This window comes from Coloeus monedula (genome assembly GCF_965178545.1).
Source record: "Coloeus monedula genome assembly, chromosome: 6".
Taxonomy (NCBI): domain Eukaryota; kingdom Metazoa; phylum Chordata; class Aves; order Passeriformes; family Corvidae; genus Coloeus; species Coloeus monedula.
In genome coordinates, this window is record NC_138786.1 from 23,136,698 (window position 1) to 23,150,489 (window position 13,792).

The following is a 13,792-nucleotide window of genomic DNA, read 5'->3' on the forward strand; positions in this document are numbered from 1 at the left end:
AACATGCCAATTTTAAAAATCTATAAATTTAGGGTGTTAAAATAGTACAAAATATAAAAAGGCTGAACTTATAATGGAATGTATAATCCTGTACCAATGAGCAGGGATTTTGTAGGTACGTCTGGAACATGGCAGGAGGTCATTTACACCTTCAGTTTGGTTTTGAGCAGTTCTCTTGTGGTATTGTCCTTCTTCTTACTTTATTAAATATATGTAAACACTTATAAAATGTTTGTGGTTGATTTGTAAAGAAAAAATGTAGAGAAAGGGGTAACAGTGTAGGTGCGCTAAGCTAGATGGGAACTGATTGTGTTTTCCCAGGAAATTCTGAAAAACATACCAAAGTAAAAATTGCTACAATAAAGAATAAATTCTAAATAATTGTATTTGTGCTGTTTGAAATAGCGTGGCTGTGAATTGTCTTTAAAAACTTCCTGTAAGTGTCCAAAAACAGTGCAACATAAAAAGGTTTTCCAATTGTGTTTTCTCTAGATAAATCTATGGGCTTGTAGGCTGATTTAAGGGGCAGGGTATTAAAAAATGAACTTAAAAAGAAAGGAGCTAAGTGTATGCTTTTCTCATAGCTAAGTTGGTTTTTTTTTTCTAAAAAGGAAAACGTATATGTGTTTCTTTTCTCTGTGTTGTTTATAGTTTGAAATAAATAATAAATTTGTAGTGATTTTTTTTTTTTTAAGACGTATTTGTATGAAAACTCTGACAGTAGGTTTGTTTTACTTGTAATTTAATTTTGGAGAAATAGCAGAATGTTTCTGGATATTTGCATTTGTTTCAGAGGTTGGAGCCTAAGCCAGATTTCTGTGTAGTCTGTCAGGCAGTTACACGTCTGAGCACGTTACAGTCTGTAGCACTACAAATTAGAGCTATTTGACTTGTATTTCCTGCATAAGGCTGTCATAAAAAAAAAGTATTGCAAATAAAATAGAAATATAGGGGATGAGCTCTGTGTGTGTGTGTGGGGGGGGGGGATGTTTCGGGGTGCGATGCTGAGCTGTGCAGGGGGGCCGGGTGAGACTCAGAGGGTTTTACTCTGAGGTGCTGCTTCTGCCTGAACATGTGTTATTTGCCCCTGTCCCTCACTTACTTTATAAATGGATTCTGACTCTCCGGGTTATTTTTTAGTTCCCAGCAGGGTAGTTGCATGTACATTGTTTGCTACTTATTTTAAGAGAGTTGCTTAAAAAGCTGAAAAAGTGCTGTATGTGTTAGCCATACGTATACTGAGCACCTGTATGAAGAGTGTATGGGAAGGAGGGCAGAACGTGCGTGTGTGACTGATTTTCACATTAGTTTCACTACAGGATTACCCAGCATTTCCTAGTAACTTTGTCCCAAAGTTTTCTGGGGGTTGTAAAGCTATTTTTGAGTTAATTTGCTTATTACAATTTGCCTTCTCAAACACAAATAAATAAATTTTTTAAAGCCCCACCGGCTTGAATAAGATATTTCACCTGCTTTTTATTATCTCGCAGGGAGCGTGCAGTTAATGCCAGTTACGAACAGTTGGGGCTGGGACCAGAAACCATACCACGGGAGTACAGAAACCCGCCACACTATCAGCGGCCCGGGGCCCGCCGCTGAGCCGGGCCGGGCCGGGCTGGGCCGCTCGGAGCGAGCTCCGCCGGCGGGCCGGGCCGGGGCGCCTCTTCCTCGGGGGCCGCGGAGGAGCCGGGCCGGGGTCCCGGGCAGGACCCGCCGGGCAGCGGCGAAGGGGGGGCCGGGCGGGCCGGCGGAGGCGCCTCTGCGCCGCACAGGGTTAACGACGGCGGGGCCGCGGGGGCCGGCGGGACTTGTAGGCGCCGCGGCATGACGGGAGCTGCCGCGAGTCGCGGCCGGGATTCGCCGGCAGCGGCCGTGACGGCGCCCGCCTGCTCTGGGGTGCCGGGGTCGCAGCTGTCCCGTCGGCCGGAGGTCAGGCGCGGCCCGGCCGCGCTCAGCCGCCGCGCTGGGCCGGCCCGTGCCCGGCCGGGGGTCTCGGCGAGCGCAGGCGTTATCCCCACGCCCTGAGCAGCGGCCTCGGGGCGCGGCCCGGCCGGGTGCATGCCTCGGGCGCCCGCAGTTCGGTGCCGCTTTTGCCCCTTCGCCCTGGAGCCGGTGGTGCCGGGGCGCCCGGCCAGCCCTGGCCAGGCCCGGTATCGGCGGTGCCGGGGCCTCCCGGTGCCGCTCGCTGCCCGCGGCTCCGCGCCCGGGCCGGGCCGTGGGGCATCAGCGCGGTCCGGCAGGGCTCGCCTGCGGCCGCGTCCTCCCGAGAGGGATTTGCTTTGGTTAAACCACACGGGCGGCTCGTCCGCGCTGGCTCTGGGGCTCCTGCCGCCCCGCCGCACCTGTGGCTGCTCGGGGCCCCGGAGCGACAGCGGCTCACAAGCTCACTGCGTGTGCGGAGCTTTGCTTCCACTTTGTGCTGAGCTCTGCACCGAACCCGAGAGCAGATAGATGCCTTCCTGCGGCCTCCGCCGCTCAGCTTGCGCGGATAGCAAAGGTTGGCACGTGGCAGCACGGGATCGAATGCTTTTATCTGCAAGTTGCGGGTTTTTTTCTTTGAGTTTTAAAGTGTGAAGTGGAGGAATTACGATGCGTGAAGATGCTGAAGTGCTTTGAAGTTACGGGACAAGCCCAGGAAGCAAACAGGACTTCCTAGTTTACCTGATAGAGGGGTGTTTTTTCTCCGGACAAAGCGGGGAGGGAAGAGAAAGGAGGAAATGTACTACGTGTTAATTTAATTCATGCCAGTAGTGCAAAGTCAGCTCTTGTTAAACCTTCTAATGTTTTAAAGTCACTTGTTAATTAACTAGAGATAATACGCTCCGTGTATCAAAGGAATGACAAATAATAAATAGGTCTGAAGTGAATTTAGTAAGTTTTGTTTGTGTTTTTATCTTTTCCTCCTTACGTTTTGGAAGCAGATCTTGAAAGATAGTGGTGTCATGCATCCGCAGTCATCTGAACTTGGGGCTGAGCATGCTTAAACTTCTCTTGGGAATGGAAAGATTCTTGTTAGGTTATTTTCCTTGCTAATAGTAATCCTCTTGAGATTCAGAAGAAGACTAATTTATTTGTTAACTAATAAATAAAGTGCAAAGAAAATTACACTGTTGCAGTCAAACAACAACAAAAAAGGAAATATGCCACAGTAGGCTTGTTTTCTGTTGCTCATTTTCTTCGAGAGGTATGTGAGGAGCTCTACAAACATTTTTTGTGTTAGAAAGCATATCAGATTTTGCCAGTGATATCACCTGAAATGCAGTTCTTAAAGTACACATAGATGGTTCTCAGAAGAAAGAAAACAAAGAAGTGAAATATATGGGTTTTTCCAAGGGAAGGTATTGTTCTAGTGAAGAAAAAAATGTTGTTTTGCTTGTAAAAGAAAATGCTGGGTAGCCACAGAAAAGGGATAAATGCCTTAAGTGCCAGCTTTATAACCCCTGGTGGTTTGGACTTGCAGCGTGAAGCTGTTGAAGATGGCTTGAGATACAAAATCAGCAAGTTCAGAACAAAATGAAACAGAAAAGGTCAAGGCAAGGAAAATATGAGTAATCTATTGTAATGTGCTTTAAACTTACTAGTGTATGGCCTACTCTGTTCCCATTCTAAGCAGTGCTTTTCCAGTTTTGCAATAGTAGGTTTTCCTGGATTCTGTTTTCTTACTCCAGTGGCAATGCATTAGCACTGTGATTGTGCTTTAGCACAAGAAAAATAATACATCCCCTTTCCAAAAATGTATAATCTACCTGCAAATACTGTACTGTATTAGCAGTGGAAGCTACAGGTAAAGGGGTCAAATAGTTGAGGGTACCCAAAGGAAAGACAAGATTAATAATAGAGATTATCTAATCTGGCAGCCCTTGTACACTTAACAGTAGGACAATTTTTGAAGGCCAAAATAAGATCACAGAGAAATTAAAGGTGGGATGAAATGCAGTACAGCTTTAGTAAAAAAAGACTGTGCAAGACTATCTCTTTACCTTATGTTTCATTGTGAGGAAATTTTGATAGTGTACCATGTGAGGAAATCATGTAAAATGGAGAAAATTTGGATTAATTGCACTGTAAGGTGACTTTGGAATGAACTGACAGATAGTAGGTGGAGAGAGACTGTGCTGCTGGAAAGAAGGCTGCAAACTGGAGTTTCCGAAGACTATTGGAATTCTTTCCTTAGTGACACTAGTGTCATAAAATCTTATGACACAAAACCGGTGGACTGTATTGATAGAGAGGAGGATTAGAATATCCATGTGCTGACAAGATGAGTCAAAACTGAGATTAATAGAATTAGATGAGATTTAGTGATGTGAATAGAAACTGATCACAATTTTTCTAGAAGAGTTCATCACTTCAGTGACAGGTTGGTAGTTGGCGTAATAATATCAGCAGAATGATAGCATGTGGCATGGTTGAGAAAGTAAAATTTTTAAGAAAGTGTTAAGGGATGGATTTCCTGGATGTATAGAGAATATTACTGTCAAAGTATATGGCATTAGTAAGACCTTATCTGGAGCCCAACTATCACCCACATTCAGATAAATGGGTTCAAACAGATGGATGGAACAGATGCAGAAAAGGACCACATGGATGTTAAGAGGAGTAGAGAGGCTTAACAGAAAGACACAGAAGTGACAATTACACTGTTATATAAGGAAGGAGAATAATTATATGAGCTCAAGATTAGAATAGAGCAAAACAAATGTGTGTAAAAGGGATAATGGGTAGACTTTGCTGGAAATTGCAGGAAGAGCTCTTAACTATCAGACTAATGATATTCTGGAGCAGTTTCAAATGAGAAAGAAGTATAAATTTCTTTTAAAGGGAAGTTTGATATATCCAGGAAAGCACATCAGTGTTGAGTTCTGCATAGTAGTGGGGAATATGAATCAGGAGCCCTGGATATCCCCTCGCATAATACTGCATTGTTGTGTATCAGTAAAATGGATTCTGAGATGGATATGTTCATTTACATTTTTTAAGTGCTGCTGTTTTTTGTCTTATTAATTTCCTTTTAATATGCCCCTTAATAGCAGCAGAGTAGTTTGGTTGTGTTTGCTGCGAATGAACTGTGTGTTTGGTTTGGACACTATGGCTGACGGTGAATTCATGCAGTGCTACCTGAGTTCTTGTGCCTGGATGGGTTACTTGTAGGAGTCTTCATGGAACAATTTTTAGGTAAGCTTTTAGCCATCTAGGCCAAGGCAATGTTGCATTCTAAAATGTATGTATAATCAGCTTCCTTGGGATGTTACCTGAGACCTTGTGTCTTTTTTTCCTGCCTTTTGAACGGCATAGTTTTTACATACAGCACTTAGTGCAGTACTGAGGAATTAACAGAAGAACCTAAAGATTAAAGAACATTGCTTTTCAGCAAGGCTGCTGTCCTCGAGGCAGACAGTTTAGATTTTTACTTGGCTTTTTGGCTTTTGGGAAATCTCCACAGGGCAGAGAGTTAAGCAATCATTACTCAGTCATCCATTTTAATTTTATTTTTCAGTCCACAGCTGTAGCAGGTTATTCAAAGGGAAATAATATGTTTTAAGGGGGTAACTTCCTGTTCAGTAGTCAACAGAAAACAAAGTGGTAGAATCAATCCAATCATCAACTTATGCATTAAGTGCTACCAGTGGCACTTTCAGTAGTTGCTGAAGCAAAGAAGTGAATGGATTATAAGAATTAAACTTCCTTCATATGCCTAGAGGTGAACAAGTCATGAAAATGGAAGGCTCATTTAGTATGAGACAGTACGAAAGACTAGGAAGAAAGACAAAAAAAATGTATTATTTCTAAATGGTTACTTGTACTTTTTTTCTTTAAAGTGGGATTTGAGCTACAGACATTTATCTTGAAGCTTATAGGGCAGAAGTGTTACCATAAAGTGATGGTATGAGTGTGGAATGAAACATACTCGCTTGTTATTTAACCCAGATTCCTGAAAACTATTTTCCTCTTCCATCATGAGTCTGATTCTTTAAGGAGAAAAATTCCTATTCATAGCAGGTTCTTTCTCTTGTTCTTTTTTTGACCTTTTTGAATTGGAAGGAAGTCGTGGACTTCCCGTTGAAATGGTAGGAACACTGTGTTAGGCCTTCAACAAAGGAAAATTTTCTGACCTGATTTGCCCATGTCATCCTACAAGGCTTTCTGCCATAAAAAAAGGCACTTCCACTGGTGCCACTTGTTTCTAGTCCTCTTGTGCTGTATTTTGCCTTTTGAAATAACACTGATTGGGGGAGCAAAGTCATGGAAGTGAGCAGCATTCATGTGATAAAACTGATAATGACATTGTGTGACTCAATAACAAAAGCAAAACAGCTCATATTTTAGTATTAAACAAAATTAAGGTGTTAACTGCTGTCACTAAGAGTAGGCCAAATCCATTCTTTGGCTGGTTTTATGTAACCAAGTCTGGAGGAAATGTGTACACGTATATGCTCATACACATGTATATGTAGACATACATCTGCTTTGCTGCAGGTGCTGGCTGATGAGTAGAAGTGACAGAGGATCAATATGTACTGGGATGGACTGGGAACCTACACACTGAACAAAATCAAAGTGTGCCAGGGCTTGGTTTGGTAGCAGTAGAGTCAAGAAGGGAGGGTTCACTGCAGCCTGCAGCAATGGGTTTTGGGTTGGTTTTCATTATTTTTTTGTTGGAATACTTTGGAGCCAGGTCATTGCTGCTGTAAATCTTCAGATTTCCGTTGAAGTCTCCAGAGGGGGATAGTGTTTTACACACCTTGAATAGATGGCTTTCTGGGTGGAAACATTATTATGGTGTCTTTGGTCCTACTTTGTTTTTAAACAATGGTGGTTTTGAAATGGCAGCTTTCATCATTGAAACTATAATGGCAGAACTCTTTAGGAAGTCTGCAAGCCAAACATTTTAAAGAAGTATGGATAATGTGATGAAAAATATACAGATGCATAATTGGGTTTTAAAGATAGATAGCAGTCTGAGATCCTTTTTTTGCTCTCACCTTTTGTCCCTGGTAGGGTCCTAGCTGCCTTCTGCCCTCTCATTTCCTCTAGGAATGATACATTGTGCTTAATAAGCATTCAAAATGGCATTCATGTTTGTGAAATACTGGGAGTGGCCAAGACAAAGTCTTCTACAAGTACCGGCTTTTGGTAGGGGCACCTGAAGTGTCTGGCATGTGGATCTTTAAGGAGACACTTGAGGACTACAGATTTTTTAAAAAGGATGAGAAGGGAGAGATTTATTAGCAAATGTAGTCCATCATCTGGGTCTGAAAGTGAATGTATCATGCAAGATGACACTGAGTGTTAGCAGTGGTGTGAAGGACATTCATTCCTGAACTTTGTTCATTTTGTGTGGACAAGTATCTGTATCCCTTTTCTACAGGTACAAAACTAGGCAAAAGAGACATCAAGAATTAAACAATGAGTACACAGCATTTCATTTCTACAGATGATATTTTCAGCTCAAAATCAATATATTTCAGTGGGTTGTAGGATTGAAAAAGGTTAATCTGTTGCCATATTATTTCTCCAGTAAAAACATGCTTCGCTTGGATTTGCTGCATGCACAACTATTAGAATTTTTTTTTTTTGAGTAGTACTTGATTTCCAATGCTGCTGGTGATTATAAAACCCAGCCCTCACTTTGCATGCATGTCCTACTAAGCCTTTCCTTGGTTTGCACAATGAGAGGATCTGGAGCTCCCCATTGCAATCACTTCTGAAAACTCTAAATAGGGAGTGGCAACAAAAAGAGGAATTTTGAGATTTTACAGGATTTTACAGGATTTTACACTTGTCAATCCATAGTAGGTAAAAGTGAAAATTCCCTGTATCAAGTACTAGAAGTTTGTAGTGTCATTTGTATTTTTTCCTGTTTGTAAGGGAAACTGAGCAGAGCTTCTCATAAAGAGCTGCAAACACCTGCATGACACGTTAAATTTGCAATCTACAGACTCAACTAGTTGATATGCCAGCTGCTGTTTGGCTTTAGGCTCTGTTTGTCTTCCATTGCTACATTTGCCTGGAGTGTTTTGTTGTTGAGAAATTTGGGACTGTATTCCCTGAAGCAGGACAGGTTGCTGATGCCCGGGGTTTATTTGAGAAACAAGGAGTGTATAGCTGCTACACAGTGTGGTAACTTAAAATGCCCGAATGACTCGGTTTCAAAGCTAAGACTTGTGTTCCACAGCTGCCTTGTGTTTGCAGGTTTCTGCCCTTCTCATAGAAACTATGCTCAAAAGTGTGCAATTGCAGATGAGTGACACATCAGTCAAAATTAGTGCTTAGTTGGTTATTTATTATGGCACTTAATGTTACCAGTTCCATCCCTTTCTCTCAGCCTGCTGTTCTCTGGCTCCTTTGCTCCTGAAGCTCTGCAGAGCAGGGCCGATCAGCTCGAGGTGCCTTATGCTAGGCCCACAGGAGTCCTGTACTGTAGGAGCTGACAGCGCGAGCCAGCTGGCAAGGCCCAAGTCTGAACCATGGATCCCCCAGCACCTGCTTCATGTGTAGCTTGCCAGGAGGGAGGAGGGTTACATAAATACCTGCTTCCAGAATTGCCCAAATACACCACTTTAACACGTGCTTAAGATGTGTGCACAGGATGGGGCTGAGAATGTCTGCCCTAGCCCCTCCAGTCCCATTGGCTTTCCTTCCCATCATTACAGCTGAAAGAAAAACAGTTACCAAGAAGAAATTCTTTACTGAGGGTGGTGAGGCACTGAAACAGGTTGCCCAGGCAAGCTGTGGATACCCCATCCCTGTGAGGGTTTAAGGCCATCTTGGATGGGGCTCTGAGAAACCTGGCCTTGTGAAAGGCATCCTTGCCCATGGCAAGAGAGTTGAAAGTGGATGATCTTTAAGGTCCCTTCCAACCCAGGCCATTCTATGGTTCTATGATACAATGTTTCTGTGTGCTGTGCAACAGCTGCAACCAAAAATCACCTCACCCAGCACACCTGTGCCATGCTGTTAAAGCACTTTACTGCTCTTTCAGGCAGAGGAGGGAAACCTGAATTCTTGGGTGAGTGCTAGACAGTGTATGGACTCAAAGGGGTACTATGACCTCTGCATGGAGATGGAGTAGGTGCCTAAGGAAAGGCTGAGGATCTGGAATTCCACACAAGGTATCTTGCCTCACCCCAGCATTACAATCAACTCAACAGTTGATGAGGTGTCTTGAGAGATTTGTTGGCATGTCTGAATGGTTCTTGTAGGGATCTTAACAGATGGACAATGAAGATTACATTCTTAGGTATTTTAATTTTTGCCTTCAGTGTGCACTGGGACAGGGTGTCATAATTTGGGGCTGTGGATTTAGGCAAAGACACACTGCAGTGCTCAGCACCACAGCAGCCAGGCCCTTTATTGAATCTGGCCTCACTGCAATAAGGGTGAGTAATGGTGAGAGAGGCATGAGAGCAGAATGACTGTACGGGGGGAGAGCTGCTCTTGAGTTGCTAGAGTGAAAAACATATTTGTAAAGGGATAAAATTAGTGCTGGGTACAAGAATGCCATTTAATGAAACAAATGACTACACTGCTCAGTGGCAGGAAAAAATGTGACACATCACAGATAACCAGCAGTCCCCCTTCCCTCTCTCAGGGTTGCTGCAGAGCAGATGGCACTTCTGGCTGCATTGGGCAGGCTGGGATGAGGAGTGGATCCCAGTGCTGAGGCCCCCCTAGTGCCGAGACCCCCAAGCCACAGGTCTCACTGTGGGGACAGTGAGTGACTGTCTTGGTTCTCACCTGTGGGCTTGTAGTGAGAGGAGTTTTCCTCAGGTACCGAGAGAGCAGGGCAGGAGGGAGGATGTGTGTGTGAGACAGGGGAACGTGGTTTCACTGAGATGCGTGATTGCTTGAGGTACTTGTGGCAGCAATGTCATAGAAAAGCTTCATAATAAAAATTGAATGTTTCTTCTTATTGGGTGCTCTTTTATCACCTTTTTATTGTGTTTTATTGCTCCTGTGCTATATTTTTGTTTTCTTTGTCTCCTTTTTGATGTCATCCTCTGTGTAGTTCTATATCCTTATTTTTTATTCCTTATTGTTGCATTTTTTAGTCATGCAGGTCTCTATTCCTTTAGCTTTGCTAAAGACTTCTCTTTTGTCTCTCTTGTGATCTGCTGTACAGCTTGGCCACGATCCATATGATGGAGCAATGTAGCCAAGCTGTGGGTTGACTGAGGCTTGCATCACTGCCCTGACCCAGATTGCATCTGCAGTCATCTGGAACTGACTACACGCCTGAACTGATGAAAGAGGCTGTGGAAATAGGGATCTCTGGGGCCTTGGCAAGGTATCCTCATATACATGTGTATGCATGTTGATGTGTGAGTATACTCAAAATGTCTGTCTGTTCCATCAGCTCAGCCGACTGGGTGCTCCTTTGGGATTTGCAGCAGTTTACGGCAAATGGGAACAGACCTGCAAAGCTCATGAGAATACTGGGATTAACCCTGGAAAGGAGGTTATGCCTGTTGCTCAGGAATGTGTGATGCCCATAAGCAAGAGATCCAAAACCCCTCACTTGACCTTTCTATAATTCTTTCCCTTCCAGTGAGTCCCTTTCCCTGCCTGTGACTCATCTTCTTCTAAATGTAGACTGTAAGCCTCTCAGAGGACTGCCTTTCTCTCTGAGCCGAGTAGGATAAAAAATAGCAACACTGTTGAATAACCAGTATTATTTTTTTAACACAGAAAACTAGAGGACTGCCTTGCTGTGTCTGTGCTTCTCTGTCAAGGGGTTTATCAGTCCCCCTGAGAGAACAGTGGGGCAGGTTCTGTCCTGACCCACAACAAGAAGGTTGTTCAGACAAGAGGTCTCAGGAGCAGCACAGCTGCAGTGCAGTGGGCAGGAGATGTTATAATAAAAGATGGGTAGACTCTGACAAAGACAACAAATCTTTCATAGCACCCACGTACTTACTTCCCAATATCTGACCCATTTGTAATTGGCAGCATCCCCTTGGTAGCTGCAGTGCAGCTTACATGAATGTCCAGTAGGAAGTTGCCTGCTCCCTTCAGCAGGTTGCCCAACACTCATCTCTTTTCCTCCAACCTCTACATGAACTGTCCAGCTGCCCAGTCCTCTTCTGTTGTCAATACTTGGTGACTCTGGTGACCATACTGTTACCTTCCATCCTTTGGTTCAGCTCTTGTGTTGTCTTTGACTTGTAGTAGATCTCTTTTCTCTCTTCGTAGTAGATCTCTTTTCTACCTTTTCTTTTTCCAGATGCTTGTGCCATATCCACCTGTCCTCTGGAAGACAAAAGAGTGAGGATCAGTAGTGAGTCATTTATTCTGCAAAAATGGAACTGTTGAGAACTGCCTTGACAGCCGCTAGAAGAAAATAGTGTGATGTAGCCACAGCATGCACATTCATTCTAATAATTTACAATTGCACTGTGGTTCCAATGAGGGGTGGCACTCAACCTGCCTCTCATTACCTCTGTTCTTTTCATTTGCTGTAACAGTAGTTTCTTTCCAACACGCAAGTGTTTATGCAAAAGTGCCAGGATTCTCTATGCAGATTAAAATAGGTTTACAAATTAAGGAAAGGCTGGTATGGAACAAGAGGAAACTTATTCCAGTATTTTGCACTTATTTGTAATTGAAGTCCTGTCTTTGGAGGGTGTTAGGTCAACTACACGCTTGGTGAGGCCTATGAGGATTTTCCTTGTGTGATGAGTGCAGGAGTTAGCCCTAGCATATCGCACTACTCTAAAAATGGTGTCCAGTAAGCAACAGGTGGGCTGTCTTGGGAAAAATGCAGGAAGAAAACTTGGTGAGAGCTGGATCTTCATGAGTGACTGACAAAAGAAAAAAAATTAACTCATTTACCATGGGAATAGAAGGATGGATGTTTCCTGTTGTGAAATAGAGCCAAATCCTGTGACATGTGGCCTCCTATTAGGTCTGATACATGCTTATGATAACGATTAATTTTTAAAAATCAACTGTAAAGTTATAGGTCAGCCAATAAGACAGTGACTTGACTAATTTTTCATTGCAAAGTGTATGATAGTTTCATGCCTTTAACTGACATGAGTGCAGACAGTGTATTATTGAATCCAAGGAAATTTGAATCTCAATATGAATTTAATTGTTTTCCACAAGTAGATATGAACAGAAGCCTTTGATTTCTATTAATTATGTATTTTTAAGTGAAAAACTATTTTGTGTATATGTATTTAATAACAGGAAATGTAACAAACGTTTATTTTTATTAAACTAATAAAAGGGATAAACCTATCACAGCAAATTTTCAATTAATTTCTTTGGTCTTGTTCCCCTTACCATAGATGAAAAGTCATAAAGTGCAACCTCGGGTATCTGAGAACGCACAGTTCTTTGCATCAGGTAGTTGATGTCATGCAAATGCATCTTGTTTGTAAATGAGAGCTTCGAGGTGACAGTAGTGCTTGTAACTGCACTCAAATGGCACCATGGTCAGGTTGTGGCCTCAAGGTGAAACACTCAGGGTATTGCTTACCTGTTACAATTGAGGTGGCACCTTACATGAGCTCTTTCCAAACTCTGAAGCAGGCAAAGGTTGGGAAATGTGGAATGGGGTGAGGAAGGAGAAATTGTAGAGCACTTGTAAATCCATTCAGTTTACAAGAAGCGGTCTGCAGGAGTGGATCTGCAAAAGGAAGCCAGGCCTGAGGTGTTCCAGGGTTTGGCAGATTAGGCTCCTGGAGGCTGCATCTGCCGTCGACATGGTGTGTGGCGAGTAACACAAAGGAGTGGATGAGGGAAACACGGCTGCAGCCTGGCAGCTGGTACAGCTTGGAGATCTTCATCAGTGGTGGCTGGATTTGGGTATGACGTATTTGCCAGTCCAGGAGAGAAAGGAAAGGCAACACTAAGACTACCCCCTATGCTACGTGTTTTTAACAGCTCAGATGGATGTGGATCTCCAAAAAACCTCATCTAGAGAAGGTTTCCTACTGTTTGAACTAAGGTCATTGTCAAATAAATTGTACAAAAGGCTTGTTTTCTAGAAAAAAATGTTGTCACTGAAACTTGCAAGAGGCTCCCTTTAAAAACATCAGTCCTCTCCACCTCAGCTGGTCTTCTCTAACATTTAAACTGACCCACACTTTACACCAAATTGCCACCGATTTTCCATGTTCCTCGGCCCCTCCCGCCGTTTCAGCCTGTTGAGGCAATACATCTCAAGTATGAGCTATTTCAGGGCTTCAGCCTCCCACAGCCTACACCGCCCCACCTCCTCTCCGGCCCAGGCTCCCTCCTGGGAGGGAGGGAAAAATCCGGGCCCGCATGTGAGGTACGGGTGGCATGGCCCTAGCAGGTGGCTGGAGGTGGAACAGAAGCAGCGGAGCTTTGTGCCCTTCGCCACCATGGAAGGAGCCACGGACGGGGTGTGTGTGTGTGTCGTTTCAGAGGTATCTCCTTACACTCCTCCCAAATCCCGGCGTTCCTAACCCATCGTGTGTGGGGCTCTGGGAGAGAGGTCGTGTCAAACGGGCAAGTGAAGGGCGGCAGGGCCGGGAAAGTCCAGCCATGGCACAAGTGGTCAGCTCAGGGCAAATATTTTAGGAAGCCCCCGTTGACCCTGGATCTTGTCGGGGAAGGCAGATCGAGGCCGGTCAGACGGGAGAGCGCCGCCAGTCCCGCGGTGCGTGGGGTGCAGGGGCAGCTGGGCTGTGGTGCCAAGCCCCGCTTTCCCCGGGATGGACTTTCCCCGGTGCGGGTTCCCTGTGCCCAGGGGTCCCTGCGGCCCCGTGGAGTGGCGATCGCGGCGCGGTTCCGTGGGCGAGCGCAGTGCGGGGCTGGG

General features: G+C 44.3%; 1 protein-coding gene and 1 long non-coding RNA gene across 2 annotated transcripts in view; both read left to right on the forward strand.

The window, feature by feature from the left end:
- The first annotated feature begins 1,875 nt into the window (after window positions 1–1,875).
- LOC309573804 lies at window positions 1,876–12,183 on the forward strand. The gene is made up of 3 exons (XR_014226468.1): window positions 1,876–2,497; window positions 10,124–10,288; window positions 11,225–12,183. It is a non-coding gene; the product is annotated as an uncharacterized lncRNA (long non-coding RNA).
- Window positions 12,184–13,355: 1,172 nt separating this feature from the next.
- Window positions 13,356–13,792, forward strand: part of HSD17B12 (hydroxysteroid 17-beta dehydrogenase 12) — a gene marked incomplete at its 5' end in the record, with an annotated part of 85,092 nt that continues 84,655 nt past the window's right edge. Inside the window, one exon of the mRNA XM_082283449.1 lies at window positions 13,356–13,400. Coding sequence (XP_082139575.1) covers window positions 13,356–13,400 — 45 coding nt within the window. The remainder of the gene's footprint in view (window positions 13,401–13,792) is intronic.